General features: G+C 37.2%; 1 protein-coding gene across 1 annotated transcript in view; it reads left to right on the top strand.

Annotated features, from left to right (window-relative positions):
• The window catches only part of Patronin (calmodulin-regulated spectrin-associated protein patronin), a gene marked incomplete in the record, with an annotated part of 438,489 nt that overhangs the window by 229,016 nt on the left and 191,960 nt on the right, over positions 1–17,513 (top strand). The window contains 1 exon segment of the mRNA XM_081769233.1: positions 3,189–4,024. Within this exon segment, the coding sequence (XP_081625359.1) occupies positions 3,189–4,024 (836 nt within the window).

The following is a 17,513-nucleotide window of genomic DNA, read 5'->3' as shown; positions in this document are numbered from 1 at the left end:
AGCATTAGGCGTTGATCAAACAACAGTCTCCAAACGCTTGAAAGCCATGGGAATGATTCAAAAGATGTCACATTGGGTTTCACATGAATTGAAAGACAGAGACGTTGAAAGACGAAAAACCATTTGCGAATTGCTGCTTCAACGACAGAGCAGAAAGGGGTTTCTGCATCGAATTATTACGGGTGATGAGAAGTGGATCCATTACGAGAACCCTAAACGAAAAAAGGCCTGGGTGAAACCAGGTGAACCAGGTCCATCACAACTTAAACGAGATATTCACTGTGCAAAGGTTATGCTGTGCATATGGTGGGATATGAAAGGTGTGGTGTACTATGAGCTGCTGCAACCGGGTGAAACTATGAATGGAGAACGTTATCGACGACAATTAATGCGTTTGAAGCAAGCTCTGGCCAGAACACGACCAGAATGGGAGAACAGACATGATAAACTTATTGTTCAACATGATAACGCTCGCCCACATGTCGCAAAACCGGTCAAAACCTATTTAGAAAATGTCGGATGGGAAGTTTTACCCCACCCGCCGTATTCACCAGACGTTGCTCCTTCGGACTACTACTTGTTCGATTGCATGAACAACGATTTGATTGGACAGCGGTTTACTTCTTCAGAAGATATCGAAACATGGGTCTCTGACTGGATCGCTTCCAAGGATGAGGACTTCTTTCGCCACGGAATCCGTACATTGCCTGACAGATGGGCGAAAGTGGTGGCTAGCGATGGACAATATTTTTCTTAAGGTATTTATGTATTTTGTGTTTGTACTACAGCTTCAATGTGTGCGTACCAACCGCACGAATTAATTCCTAGACCAAATATATATATATATAACATTCGAAATTTGATAACAATATTAGTTATAAATTCTTAACAAATCTTTCTTTAATTTTCATTTTGAAATATACATTACTAATTATTGTAATTTAACTTCTGTAACAGACTGAATGTTCAGTATTATCAAAACATGCTCCCTAAACATTAGTATTTTATACGTTTTTTCCCCCGAATAGTATTCACTTATATTTATTTTAGATAAAAAATTTCATCCAGCTTGGGTAAAGATGGGAAGGAGTTTAATATGCTAATTGCGTTGCCTCTTTGTTTGGCTAGGCTTATCCTTTGTGTCAGAAAATAACCGCTTCTAGGATCTCCTGATTTGTTAATTAAATATGATCCTAATTCTTCCAAAAACATTCTGGCTTCTTTGCTAAAAACACCCATTGTTTCCGTGGCATACGCAGTAAAAATGTGATGTTTAAGTTTTGAATATTTAGAATGTTTCCGTATACACGCTGTCTCTGCAGCACTTCCCGCTTCTTCACTAGTTGACGTTAAGTAAGATGGGGCAAAGATATCTACACATGTTACATCCTATACTATAGACACTGGCCCCTTTTCCAATGTGTCAAGGTAATTCCATCTGGGCGGTTATCATCTTTCCGGAAAATTCCTGGTGGCTCTAAAATGTTAGGACAGTCTATACTGGTGAGGCTCGTTTTATTATTGGATTTAATTCACTGTGACGTGAAATCCTCACCCCACTTTTAATGCAGCTTAATGCGTGTGAGCCTTTCTCATCCATTCGACTTTGACACGTACATGTGAATTCATGGCAAATATTAAGTCCTAGGCGTAACGCTACACATATCTGAAAAATATTTGTGTCTAAAAATGTCCCAATGTTTTTTTGAGGATGTGGCTTGCAACCATACTCCAAACTTTTTTTTTTGTCGTAGTGCTTAGAGGCGAGCTGAATCAACATCAATGTGCGAAATCACCTCGTTTCAGCTATGTCATTGATTATAATTTCATCCCATTTCCTTTGCGACTACTTTGCAACCGGAGTTGTGTTGTAAATGCCTCTCCATATCTCTGATGCCTCTGTCAGATGAGGAATCTTCACTTCGTCAACTGGAATATTAAGAACTTTGGAGACGAGTGATAATACCCCATAAGAACAATACAAAAATGCAGGGAGGCTCAAATCTGAAACTTTTCGTACTCCTAAATCTCCTAAATGAATGGATAAGCTTGCTTGTGCCCATTGAGTTTCATTTAACTTATAATTGAGTACTAATTGCAAACACATTTTCAAAATGTCATTTATAATTGAGTACTAATTGCAAATATATTTTCAAAATGTCATCTAGTTGAAAAATTTTAGTTGGTCTGAACCATTTTGGAACGGTACGAATAAAATAAGTCAATTTAGGAATACCTAAACAATTTCTACCTAAAAATAAATTACGATATTAATTCCATTTTTGTTTTAAGCTTCAAAATTACAATTGGTTTTAAACTAATGATGCCCTGCATTGTTGAAGTGAGCGATCTGGGCAACTCTCCTGGAATTATATATATATATGTATATATCGGGTGTTCTGAAAATGGCGCCCACGAACTAAAGAGCACTATTCTACAAGTCAAAATAAAACGAAAAATGTATATAACTGTATACCTTTGGGAACTTCGTTTGGAGATGCGAATTACACAATGTGGCACCGTCGGAGGCAAAAACAGAGAAAAGTATCTATCCTATCTACCAATTTATCAAATAGTTACATCGATTCCTTCCAGATAGAAATTAAAGTCGATATACGTTAACACTAGCACCATTTATTAGTATAATAATCAATGTAATTGGTTGATGAATTGGTAGACCAATGCTAATGATTCCAAGTTAATCTGCGACTCTGCCACATGGTGAAATTTTGATTCCCTACATCGGCTGAACGAGGCCCTGGAGGGTATGCCATTATATAGAATTTAGGATTTTTGCTTTATTTTGACCTGAAGATTAGCGCTCTATTGTTCGTGGGCGCCATTTTTTGGAACACCCGATATATATATATATATATATATATATATATATATATATATATATATATATATATATATATATATATATATATATATATATATATAATATATATGTTCGTGATTTTCCCCGTGAAACGTTGTATTGCAAACGTTCGTGTGAGTGAAAGATATGTACTATTATCAACGTAGATATTGAAAGTTTGAAAATTACATGAATTTGTATCTTTTCTTCTTATTATTATTTACTTCTTTCTATCATTTCTATTAATTAATATAATATATTTTCTAAAGGATAGTTTTTAAAGTATTTTTTGACTTGTTTGGCGACTACATTGTTTTGATATTTTCAGACTTCCAAATGAATCTCAAGAAGAATTTGTTGTTCATCGTGGTCGCAGTGTTCCCACGCTAAGTAACTTATCCTCTTCTGCACCTCATAGTGTAGAAGAGCCTCTGCTTCCAGCGCGATTGCGCCCAGCGAAAGAGAAAATGAACCATGATAGTAAGGCTGAAGAAAGGGGTGAAGAACATCGAACGGATGTACCTGCAGCTGGGAAACCTAGTAATTGGGAAGAGAGGAAAACGTCATATGCCGGAAGACGTTCTAGGAGAAATTCTATCTCAGATGAATCGCAATTGACTATAGAAAATTTTGGAGGCTCTCAAGAGAACTTACATCTAATAGGCAGAAACCCTGACAAGGAGCCCGCAGTGCATATTGGAAGAAAAGTGTCTAGTGGTGAAGTTCGAACCAGTGCCCTCGATACTCGAAGTAGTGGAGTGGAACAAGTTTTTGATAGTAGGGAGTTTGATGGAAGAGAAAAACACGATGAAGAAAAGCAAATGATCGAAGATAAAAGTTTATTGAAAGATGCCATTCCTATTGCTGCCAAACATATACATTCCAAAGAAAGTGAAATGTATAGTGACTTAGAAGTAGATCTTAGCAAAGCAACAAGTTTTGCTGAACTGTCTAGGCTTAGGGAACAGGGAAGTAAAGGCATAAACATAGTTTATATGCAACATGACAGAGAACAGGAGGGAGGAGGGGCTTTACCATCTAAATCCAGTTTCCTAACTAAAAAAGGCAGGGATAAAACTACTACGTTTGCTGCACTACCTAACACCACAACATGGCAGCAACAAAGTAGTAATCAACAACAAGAAGAGGTTACATGCCAATCAGGTGAGTAAAACCATTAAAATTTCATGAATTAGAGTCCTGACGTTACGTATGTCAAATGTCCACTGGTTCTGGCCATATTTGATAGTTCTTAGGAAATTAGTTTTTATTTATTACTTGCCAACATGCCGCTATAATCCTAACTGGACTTAGACCTCCGTCAGTTTTTGCTACCATTTTCTCTCTCTGCTACTGCTATTGAGCGCATACCCCAGTAGTAGAACGCTTACCTCTAGGGCGTGGACCTGGTTTGATCCGCGGCCAAGTAAGTTTGGTGTGGACAATATTCTGTCGATAGGTTTCCTTGGGTATTCTCGTTTCTTCTACATTTTCATTCCACCAATTCTTCCATCATTCATTTGCCTTAATCATCCGTCTACTGTAGCGTAAAGGGCATAATCATAAACGTTAAACTGAAAGATTTCATTTCATTTTTTGCTGCTAGTCTTCTTCATCACCATATTTCTATCATCTGTAATGTATCACTGTGTGTATTGTTCTCGTACCGAGATCTTAGTTCCCTATTGATTTTGTTATATTAAGCTTTTTGTTCCGTGTGTTACGGATTCTTTCTTCCTACATTCTGCTTACATGTCCTGCGCATCTTAATCTCCTCAATTTTTGCATTAATATAATTCGTGATTCCATCTAAACTTCCTTCTTGTGTTGAACCATAGGCTATTCTTAGTACAAGGTTTCTACTGGTCAGGGAAATCTCAGGGAAAACGGTGCAGTCAGGGAAACTCAAGGAAAAAGACTGGAACTCGGAAATTTTATAAAATATATTTTTTTTAACATTAATTTTACACCAATTTCAGCTTAGCCAATCATTTTAATACCTATTTGGTAAAGTAAGTAGAATGTACGTATGAGCAATTGATTAATATTTGTCTCTATAGAATAAATGTCCTCATACATAAATATTCACCATTATTTATTCCTTATTTATATGTTAACGGCATCCAGCACCAGTCATGAAAATCAAAGAATTTCCTGCCAAAAGCCAGGGAAAGTCAGGGAAATAGATTTCTTCAGATGAGTATGAACCCTGTAGTACTTTCCTTTCAAATCTAAGTAGCCTATTTTTAATTTTGAGTGTCAGCATCCATGCTTCACACAATAGATTAGTGCTACTAACTAACTCTATGGCCTATGGAACCCGGAGGTTCAGTGCCGCGTTCACAAAAGCTCTCCACTGATTTCTATCCTTAGCTAATTGCATCCAGTTTCTACTTTGTATTCCTATCTCTGCGAGATCCATCTTAATATTATCCTCCCATCTGCGCCTAGGTCTTCCTAATGGTCGTTTTCCTATGGGTCTACCAGTCAAGACTTTGAAAGCGTTTCTACTTTCTTCCATTCTAGCTACATGACCTGCCCACCTAAGCCTCCTAGACTTGACGACCCTAACAATGTTGGGTAAACCGTATAAACTATGTAGTTCCTCGTTATGAAGCTTCCGCCATTCCCCATTCTCGTTCCTCTTGGGTCCGAATATTCGTCTCAGGATCCTGTTCTCAAATACTTTCAGTCTATGTTCTTCCCTCAGAGTAAGCGACCATGTTTCGCAACCATACAGAACAACAGGCATGATTATCGTTTTATGTATTTTAAGCTTCAAATTCCTCGACAGAATTCGCGACGACAAGAGATTTTGAACCGAATAGTAACACGAATTCCCTGCTTTTAGTCGACTTTTAATTTCTTCGTGAATATGATTTTCGTCTGTTAATATTGATCCTAAATATTTGAAAGTATCCACTTTATCAAAAGTATTATTTAATATTTTAACGCCTCCTCAATTTGCCGTATTACGGTCCCGACGCACTTCCATGTATTTAGTTTTCTCTGCATTTACTTCTAAACCCATGTCCCTGCAAGCGTTTAATAAGATCTCTGCATTTATTTCTACTGTTCTCCTATCATCCCCTATTAAATTTACATCATCAGCATATGCCATAACCTGGTGAATGCCGTTCAACTCTAGGCCCTGGTTGCTATCATTGATTTTCCTTATGGCGTATTCCAGCACAAAGTTAAATAATAACGGCGACAACGCATCTCCTTGTTTCAGGCCATTTTCGACGTGGAAGCTTGTGGACAAAAATTTTCCTACCCGGACTTTACTTTGGGATTCACTTAAACATATCTTAATTAATCTAATTAGCTTTCTCGGTATTCCAAGTTCTGTAAGAACGTTGTATAATGTTTCTCTCCTAACCGAGTCGTAAGCCTTTCTAAAATCAATAAATAGTTGATGTACCGGGGTATTGTATTCCCACTTCTTTTCGAGTATTTGGCAAATGGTAAATATTTGGTCGATAGTTGATCGATTTCGTCTAAATCCGCACTGATAATCTCCAATAATTTCATCTGCGTATGGGGTCAATCTTGCTAACAGAATATTTGAAAGGATTTTATAGGATGTTGACAGAAGAGAAATGCCTCGATAATTATTACAGTCAGTTTTGTCGCCTTTCTTGTGAATTGGAACAATGATTGACTCTTTCCACTCTTGTGGCAATTCTTCCTTGTTCCAGATAAGGAGAATGAGTTTGTGTATCTTGTTCTACAATTTTTCGCCTCCAGCTAAAATTAACTCAGCCGGAATTTCATCTACACCCGGAGATTTGTGTTTCTTTAATTTCTTTATAGCGGATTCCACTTCTATTCGATTGGGTTCTGGAATATACGGTTCTGCAGTGTGTATCTCCTTTTCTCCACGCACATTAGTTTTTGGCTGCGTGTTCAGCAAATCGTCAAAGAAATCTTTCCATCTATTTAAGAGGCTATCCGTATCAGTGAGAACTGTTCCGTCAGATTTCTTTAAAATATAAGCACGAGGTTGATAGCCTTTCTTAAATTCGCTGATCCCCTTATACATGTCCCGAATATTTTTATTTTTACTATTATCTTCAAGTTCCTTAATTTTAGCTTTCAAAAAATCCCGTTTCTTTGTTCTAAAAGTTTTGGAAGTTTCCCGCCTGATATCTGCGAAATTTTGTGTAGTTATTTCATTCGGATTTTGTAGCCAGCGTAATTTTGCCTGTTTTCTCTGCTCTGCTAGTTTAATGCATTCTTGGTCGAACCATGGTTTGTTCCTACGTATTTCCGCGTGTCCCAATTTTTCTATTGCTGAACTTTTAATGCTATCTCTAATTGCAATCCAAGTATCCTCAACACTAGTGCACTCCGAGTCTTCTAAAACCGAGAATCTATTCGAAACTTCAATCTGGTATTCCTCTCTTACCTGGCTCTCTTCTAATTTCTTTAAATTAAATCTCCGTTTTCGGACATTGAATATTACCTTTATTCAACGATAATCTCTCCCGTATTACCGCTGCTACCAGGTAGTGATCAGTGTCACAATCAGCCCCTCTAAACGACCGGACGTCAATTATGCTAGATTGTCTTCTTCTGTCTACTAAAATGTGATCAATTTGATTATGTGTTTTTCCGTCTGGTGATGTCCAAGTGTATTTATGAACGTCGCGATGTGGGAATTTTGTACTCTTCACGATTAGGTTTTTGGATGTTGCAAAGTTCACGAGTCGAACACCGTTGTCATTACTTTCCTTATGCAAACTTTCGTTCCCTATAATCGGTTTGAAAATATCCTCTCGTCCTATCTTCGCATTGAAATCCCCTAATAGAATCTTCATATGGTATCGCGGGAGTTGGTCAAATATCCGTTCCACTTCTTCGTAAAAACTGTCTTTTATATCGTCATCCTTATCTTCAGTTGGGGCATGTACATTTAAAACAATAATATCACACCACCGTCTCTTAAGAGTATTAAAAGAAAGTCTGTCAGTAACAAATTCAACCCGTTTAATTGCTGGTAATATTCGTTTGTGGACGAAAAACCCTGTTCCTAACTGGTGATTTTTATTTCCTTCCCCGTAAAAGAACGTAAAATTTCCGGAATTCATAGATCCATTTCCTTCTCACCTAACTTCCTGAACTCCTACTAAGTCCATCCTGTATTTCTCTAACTCACTCGTTACAGATTTTAACGCGCCTGCCCTATAAAGACTTCTAATATTCCATGTTCCAAATCTCATGTCCATTTTCTTTTGCTGATGTCGTGCCAAGTTATCAGTCCTTGTCCGAGGCTTTTGTGAATGTTTCTGAACAAGTACCTTTTTTTACAGGATGAGAGTGTTAGCCTTACCCAAACCCCCAAGCTGGAGGACCACTCCTAGTCGTCTGTCCGCGACTGCTTATTCAGTATATTCGCAGCTAACCTCTATATCTAGAGGCCTTCTCCTCGATCCGCAACCTGAGGACGCGCCATGCCGTGGTGACAGAAACCCACATTACACGGGTTATTAGATTAGTGCTACTAGTTTGATAATCGCTTTCCGTATTCTAGTTTGGCTGTCTTACTCAATATTTTAGATTAAACATATCCTTGAGTAATAATATACTTTTTCGAGACCATTATTCTCGCTTCTGTTCTTTCTTGTTCGCTCTTGTTATTTACATATGATTTTTTTCTTTACTATGCCACAGTTCCTGTTTCTTAATTGTTATCTTTCTGTCATCTTTCTTTCTACTTGGTACCATTGCTTTCGTCTTCTTTTTATTGATGCTCCTCTAACTCTTTGAATGTTTCTGCTATTTTCCTCTTACATCTACTCACGATTCTGATATCATTCGCGTAGCGTTTAGTTTGATACTCTGGTAAAATGTAACTTCTTCTGCTTTAGATATATTCTTTTATTACATATTTCATTACTATTATGTATCGAAGCAAGGCTACCTTATTTCCTTGTTTTACTGTATTGTGTACTTGAAATTCCTCGTTATTCTTCTTCCTAGTTTTCACACATACTTTTGCCTTGTACATTGTCCTTCTTGTGTTAGCCTAATTATTTTTTATGTAATGTCTAATGTCACCATCATGTTGTTTATCTTTTCTCTAATTACACTGTCGTAGACTTTCTCTAAACCGATAGGCAGCTTGACCACTACTACATTATATCTCCACATTTGTTCCGTGGTCGTTCTGACTGAATATTTGGTCTATTGTGGATCTTCCTCCCCTGAATCCAGCTAAGTTCTCACCAACTATTTCTTCTACACAATCTTTTTAATCTTCCGGTTAGGGTTACCATTAGTCTTCTGCATCCTGTAACAATAAGGATATTCCTCTACACTTGTTGCACAATAATCTTTCTCCTTTATTATTATTATTATATATTGATGCTATCAACACTTTTACTCTGTTCTTTTGTCACTTGATCCTCGTGCCATATGCGTTCCTACTATCTTATGTAGTTTCTCCACGAGTAGTGTTACTTCATATTTGAATAGTTCTATTGGGATATTATTGATTCCTTATGCTTTATTGTTGTGCATTAAGTATTATTCATTGAATTTCTTCCCTACAAGGTGATTCTGTTCGTTCTTCTTTATTTCCTCTTCCGCTCATCCTTACGATATCTTCCTTTTTGTTCTGATCTGTTATTAGTTCTTGCTTCTTCTCCTGACCTTATCTGTCCACATTTATCTCTACATAAGTTTGTTTTAGATCGAAATTCTTTTTTCATATATCCTATTTATCTGTGTGCTCCTCACAGTTTTCCTATTTCCATCTTGCCTTGTTTTTGTTGTAGTCTTCTATTCGTATATAGTTCGTTAGCAGTGTTGTTTTTGTTTGTATAAACCTCCCTTCTCATTGTGGTTAACTTCTTAGGCTTCGTTCTTTTATTTATATTCCTATTAGTTCTGTGCATTGCTAATCACACACCATTTGTTCTTTCTCATCTGTTGTTTCATTTTACAGGTTCTTCTGCACTATTTTTAACGTCTCCCTTGTTCAATTTCTTTTTCTTTACTTCGAGTGTCTTTTTCAAAGTCCTTTATTCTTTTTCGCGTCTCTTTTTGATATTCGTATAGAGTTCGTTTAATTTTCTCGACTGTATCACTAACATTCCCAGTTCCTTGTGTTTTTTCCTTTCCTTCTTTTTAATCCTATATCGGTATCTCACTTTAATCTGAAAGTGATCTGAATCAGGTTCGTCCTCTCATAGTATCATCCTCCTCTCATCGTCCTCTCGTAGTACATCTCACAGTATTTGCAAATGTTTTAGTGGGCCCCTTGTCTGTGTGTAAATTTCTTGATGGGGAAAACATTGATAAACTTTGCATATTCGTGCTCGCCGCAAAATCTATTGGTCGTCCATTATTATTCAGGTATGTTGGCTGTATTTTCTAGTCGTTCCCTCCTATGTCTCTTCTTAGCCTGTGTTTACATTAATCCTATTATTTATTTTATCATTAGGTCGCGCTTCACTTTATGTGTTTTGTAATTCCTGGTGGAACTTTTCTTTTACAATTTCCTCTTTTTCTTCTATCAGTGCGTTTCCGTTTATTGTTATCTTCAAAAGACGTCCTTGTCCTTATTAGTAGTTCACATATCCTTTCATTCATCGCTTTTGAAACCTACTATTTTACTCTTGATATTCTTGTCTACGAAAAAGGCCACTCCGAATTCTTTATGGCTTGATGTACTTCCATTATACATCACATGTGTGCTCTTTTTAAGATATTCTTGACTGGTCACCTTCTTTCTTGCTTAGCCGTTCCATCTTCCTTCCCGACTCCTGTCTCCTTGTAGTCTGTCCCATCCGATAATTAACTGAAATCCTAGCAGCATCAGATTTTTCACAGGATAAGGTCAGTCTTGTGCGTAACCCCCGACCAGGAGCACCAGTAATTTTCTTTTGAGTTTTTTTTTTCCCTTCTTTTTGAACTCCTCCGCTAACTGCAAGGTATCAGTGCTGGTTTGGTTCATCCGAAAAAATTCGGCTTCGCTATCCTTCACCCAACATGTTTTTTTAAGGTTTTATTTATTTATTTATTTTTTCGTAAATGTACTGAGTTTAAATGCTAAATTACCAGCATCACAAATTTAATGATGCTTAAACATGATTAAAAAATTAACTAATTTAACTCTTCAGAAATTGCAATTACAAGAAAATATTTCCTCTAAGTGTATTCTACATCAATAGAAAAGACAAGATTATAGGAAACATTGTAATAAGTATTGAATATTTCCAGTCTTGGCGGGCCTTAATTTTTTTTTTTTGGGGGGGGGCGGGGTACTAGTTCAAGAAAAAGAAGTGTCCCTTAGGATGGAGAAATGGGCATTCCAGCGAGACGTGACTTATGTGTTGCCGGTTCAATTTCTGGGTTCGTAATATTCAATCTTACTGGTATTAAGAATGGGAAACCTGCCAAAGTTCAGTTCATTCTATTCTGAAAGTACGATGATCAGTAGTAGTTCACCTGTTACCAGTATCCAGTATTTTCCAAACCCTACCTCTTTATCCTCCTCTGCGTCACACAAATTTAACTCTTGCAAGTGAATGACACATTCGTATTTTATGAATCGAAAAGTCTTCTGTACATTTCTGTTCACGAAAATCTAGACTGCCTTCCAGAGACTACGTCCAAAAACTCCAGGCTAGTTCCTTACGTCGGTAGGGTCTGCTTACAAAAGAAACTTATTTTCTTTTCATTCTGTTATGGAGCAACATGTGTATTCTTTAATAGAAATAGGCCATATGGACATTGCTGCCAAATGAATATACAAATGGCAGGTAGAAAACAAAAGATAGAAGTCAAAAACTGTCACATACAACAAAACAGTGACAGAAACAAAGAGAGAGGAATCAGAGTCACGCGTTCTTGGTGTAAATGTGCTACTGGTCATTTTGGCATGGGTTTGAATCTTATCTGCAAAAAGTGCCTTTTTTAAATAAAGAATTGCATTTTATTGACGAGAAGCATCCGTGTATGAATGGAAGAAATTTACGAAGTCTAACTCCTTCCTCTTTTGTCTGTAATATATACTCTTAAACAGAAAGCGGTGTAGAACATGTTAACCGTAGATACTAATTTTCTAGTATTTCACAAATAGAGAATCATTGCAGAAGAAAATAAACGACCATTACATTGTTAGAAGCGGAATTCTCGGAAACACTGAAACACGTCGAATTTCACACCTCTACCTTGATCGAATTTTCCGGTTACGCATTTGCTGAATGAAGAAAGGGAAATTTGGGTATTATGGAAATGATCCCTTTTCCATCCTAAGGAGCGGGATTTAATAAAACACTACTTCACTATTTTTAATTAAGAGTTTATTTACCAAATTTCATACGTGAAACGTAAACGTATCCTTACATTCAGAACTTCCAGATCAAAGAAAATAAAGGAAAATTTTAATATAGAAATGAACCTCTTAGGAGCAAAATTTTCTGAGACACTTATTTGTAATAGTTCAAAGAATATTATTATGAATTATAAAATACATCACGATTGAAATATAATACTTTTGGGCATATATATTTCCTAAACAAAATTACAATTATCTTCCATGTATATCCTTGAACATAAAGCAATATAGGAAGACTAGCTGAAATACCTCTTCTTTGCACGAGAAGAATAGGTTTATGGAAAATCTTTGAAATGTAGGTGAGTCCAGCTTGCTCAATGAGCTTTGGTGCAAGGTGATGCAGTAATTCACAACACATTGTTCTCTGATGAGGTTTACGTTCATCTAAACGGTTGTGTGAACTGGTAGAATGTGAGATTTTGGGCACGAGAGACAGATGGGGTGAAAGTGTGTGTGGAGGGGAACTGCAATTTCCACTAACGGATTTTGTTTTTTCAGTAAGACAGTCAACAATGCACACTACATGGTCATGTTGCAAAACAGTTTTCTCTCCCAACTCTGCAACAGGGTTACCAATGGAAACGCAGTGGTCAATGCAAGACAGAACTCAACTTCATACAGCAAACGTTGTACTGGAAATCTTAAATGAACATTTTAGCACCGTGTGATGTCCTTTCGATATCGTGAGCGTTTTCTACATGGTGTAATGTGGCCGCCACACAGTCCGGATCTTAATTCTTGTGATTATTTCGTATGGGGATATTTAAAGGAAACTGTCTACCAGAGCAAACCACAAAATCTTATGGACCTGCGAGCACAATCCTGGCATCTTTTTCAGGAAATTGGAGAGAACTTGTGTCTTAGGGTAGTAAATAACGTCAATGTTTGTTTCAGTGAGGTGATACGCCAAAAAGGTCCGCGTACTGAACATGTCCTTCATGGTCATTAATCATGCATATTCCAAAGAATAAATCAATGTTCAGTTGTATCATATTTTGTATATTAAAAATTATATTAGGAAATTTAGGTGACGTTTCGTACGCCACTCTGTATATTCATATTTTATGTATCAAGAGCACTCATATATCAAATATCCTGTCTATGTAATCATGGTGTGAGAGAGAACACATGTAAAAGCATTTAAACCTTACTCCCACGTTTTGGGGTGGAATCTGCGGAAACATCATTCTGCCGATATTCTAGGGTCCAAGGAGAATATTTGTACAAAATTTCACATTCCCAGTAAAGGTAGAAGAAAACATTTTACCACTTCTCCTTCCATCTTAAACATGGAATTTCGGAAAATTCCGTCATATTCATAGTGTAGGTTCTAAGATCATTTCCACAAAATACCAAATTCCTGTATCTATATCTAACAGCTTTGGAGAATTGGTGACAATAAAATAATTCCGCTTTTAGGAGTCAAATCTTGCACACTGAGTTAATGCACAAATTAGAGTCTTAAGAACAGTGTGTGTATAAAGTTTCAAGTTCCTAAGCTTCAGAGTTCGTGAGTAAATCATTAGATTTAGACTAACGCATTCCTTAATCAGAAAATTAATATAGGAGGAGATTGCACGTTTTGAACTAACGTGTAAATTGAACTCCTTTCATATTGACCAAACTGTTTAAATGTTAATGCTTGTAGAAGTAGGATATACTTAACATGTTCAACCTAACAGCCTACAGTTCGATATATATATATATATATATATATATATATATATAATATTAGGGTGGTCCTTATTTTTCGACTTCCAAGGTTTTGCGAGTTTCAGTCCCTAAAATGGTTTTATATCACACCAAAGTAACCCATGAGAGAAGTTAGTTCAGTAGGACAGTATTAAATGGTGCCGCAAGGGACCTCAAGTTTTCAAGGCATTTATAATATACAATATGACAAAAGATACCTTGTAAGTTTAAGAACGGCTAGAAGGAGTAACATCATTTCTTAGATAGGGGTAATGAAGGTAGAACCGCATCAAGTACTGTATAGTGCCATCATGGATGCTATCTTAAAGTCCACCATCTTGGATTCAGGTCCAAAATTTTTAATAGGAAGGGGTCATATTGACATGTTTTGAGCTGCTTTCCACCACAGACATGTCTGACGTTATTTCCAACTTACCTCTAGTCATCTAATAGTTATTACTATTATAATATTTGTTTATTAATTTAACTTTTTTCTTTATATACCTTTGGCAGGATAATTTAGTGGTGGTAGACAACAAAATGACAAAATGACAAAGTGACCTTATATTTGGCTACCAGTATGTTCCTTAATTTGAGCTGTAAAATTTGCAAGAACATACTCAAATTCATAGCACATTATACAGAGTGGCCCACATGAAAGTAGCCCGACGTGGTGATACCGGATATACCGACCAAAAGAGTAGGAAAATGTAAACAGTACAAGAGATGGCCCCTGTTAACGTCCAGACACTTCTGCACACGTCGCAGTGTATTGGCTGACACCGCCTGTAACTCTTCATGGATGATGTTCCGGATGATGTGGATACTGTTTCGTTACACTTTCGGCATGTTGTGTGGGTGTTATTTGCATACACCTTCTGTTTGAAGCATCCCCAGAAGTAGAAATTACAGGAGGAAATCGGGGAAATGAAGGGGCCACAACCCTTTGCTTACTGTGTGCTCTTCTGTAAATAGTTCAGGCACCAACCCCAGGGATTCGTTCGATGTGGCTGCTTCTTGTTGGAAATAGAAATGTAGTCTTTCGTGTGGTGTCAGTTAGTCGTAAAATTGTTGCAAGAAACCGCTATTAACTATTCACTGTTAGTTTACTTTGGACATAAAGTACAGCAAAGAGCAACATTCATTTGCAGTTCCTGGAAACATGTTATCCGTTTTCGGTTTCAGAGATTTCTGCACACACTGACACGTTGTTCGCGATACACCAATTTATCGGAGTATTTTCGGTATACTTTCGTGGGTTTTGTGTTATCCTCTGCTCAATATCCCGGACAACCTCCGGTGTTCGGACATTAGGTTTCCGCATATTCTCATTTCACACAGATATTGTTTGATGACACTTTGCACTAGGTTCTGAGCAGAGCATTTCGCAAGTACTTTGTTCTAGGGGACTTAGCAGTGAAAGCTTTTTATGTGTTCCTAATTAACCTTGTTCGCACATATTCTTCCACTATCATAATTCGCTGCTACACGAAAAGCACCACCTTCTCAACACGACTTGTTTACCAAGACTGAACTGACAAGGAATTTCAGATAAAGAACTGCACATCGAGCACCAGCAGACGCAAACAGAACCCACACTTTGCTAAACAGCTTCACATCGGGCGACACACCGGCATCAGCCAGAATTACATACAGTTATTTGCTCATCTCTGGTATAACTCGGCCAGGCTATTTCCTTGTGACTACCAATCCTTCCATACAAATTTCTATACAACAAAAAATCTGAATCAAAAAGTTGTATGAATTCCTATAACTTGCCACTGCTACAACTCAGCCAGTTTATATTTATTTATTTATTTATATATTTTTAACATAATGAGTACAGAATGTCGAGACCAGTAGCTAGGGAACCATAGCGACTCTTCTTAACTGACAATCGCAAAGTGAAACTATCGTGGGCTTGAGTCCTACTTCAAATATGTGTTTTTAATTGTTTCCGAAATTTCATTGTTCATACCCTTGTTCTGTACTTTGAATTTGAAATAAATAGAATGAATAATAGGTAACACGAAACACTAGGTAATGCAAGGAAACTGTCAATATTTTCTAAGTTCAGTTTTTAATTAAAAAGAGGGCTGCATTAAGCTCTGATTTACGCTTATCAAATAATATATGTATTATGTTTTTCATATATGAAACTCAAAATGGAAAAGCTTTTTTCATTATACTGAATTGTTTAATGACAGTTTAATTTCATTTTCGTATAACTGAACTATATAAAATACAACAAATATGTAAAGAAAGAAATTTTACGTAGCATATATAACCTTTGATGAGATAGGTAGATGCACGACACTATGTTAGCTAACACGCACGTTACAGTACTGATTGGCGAAAACTTGACCACATAAAACAAAAAATTCCAGCGTTGAACGAAACTTAACTCTAGAGACATATTATGCTTATTCGCTCTAAAGAAAATTTTGTAATTACAGTAGAGGTGATAGAGACTCCGAATCCCTTCCGTAAAACCAAAAAATAGGGACCTCATTAAGAAGCGATAATTCGTGTTTCGTTCAATACCATAGGTCATTTCTGAGTCCGGGTCCCACTTCAAGGTATTTACAAAGAAAGAAATGTAAAATCAGACAACTAAGTCCTAAGAAATAAATCAACTACACCAGCAAATAAAAATACTGAGATAAAATACTAGACTGTAGTATAGATTGTAACACTTGTTTGTAAGTGACGCACTTCGAATTTATCTAAAGACATGGTATGTTACAATAAACCAGTGATCTGTAACTAACATGATAAACATATATTGCATAAAAAAACGGACGAAGAACTGTTGTTACCATAGTAAATGTAACATTTTTTTCTATATTATATATACAGGTGCTGGACAAAAAATCTAAAACGTTTGCAAAAGTGTGAAAATCATACCTAGTATGGTGTAGGGTCTCCTTTTGCGTCCAAAACAGCTTGGATCCGACGTGGAATGGACGTATACAGCTCCTGAATCGTGGTGTGTGGAATTTTGTACCACTGTTCCTCCAAAACATGCTCCAGTTCCTTAAGGGATGCTGGTGGAGGGTAATGAGACCGAACACGCCTTTCTAACTCAAACCACAATGGCTCAATGATGTTCAGATCTGGTGATTGTGGGACCCGTGGGAGGTGTGATAGCTCCTAGTCATGCTCCTCAAACCATGATTTCACCGTTTTTGCATCGTGACAGGGTGCCAAATCATCTTGGTAGATGCCATCACCACCAGGGAACAATATTTGGGCCATAGGTAGAACCTGATACCCCAAAATGGCCTCATACGCCTTAGCATTCATCATTCCATGCAGGGCTATGATAGGATCTGCAGAAAACCACGATATCACTGCCCATACTGTAACAGAACCACCCCCATGCTTTACAGTCGGGAGCAGACAGTCTGTATCATATGCCTGCGACGGTGTTCTCCATACGTAAACACGACCGGTTGTTGGAAACAAGGTAAAGGTCGATTCATCTGACCACATTACGTGTTTTCACTGCTCATGAGTCCACGCCTTGTGGTCCTTGCACCACTGGATACGCCTCTTCGCGTTTACTGCTGTGACCAGGGTTTTGGCGATAGCGGTCCTGCCATGAATTTT

The sequence above is a fragment of the Thermobia domestica genome, chromosome 8 (genome assembly GCF_964235325.1).
Source record: "Thermobia domestica chromosome 8, izTheDome1.hap1.1, whole genome shotgun sequence".
Lineage (NCBI taxonomy): Eukaryota > Metazoa > Arthropoda > Insecta > Zygentoma > Lepismatidae > Thermobia > Thermobia domestica.
Note: the sequence above shows the minus strand (reverse complement) of the source record. Positions and strands in the feature narration are given on the sequence as shown.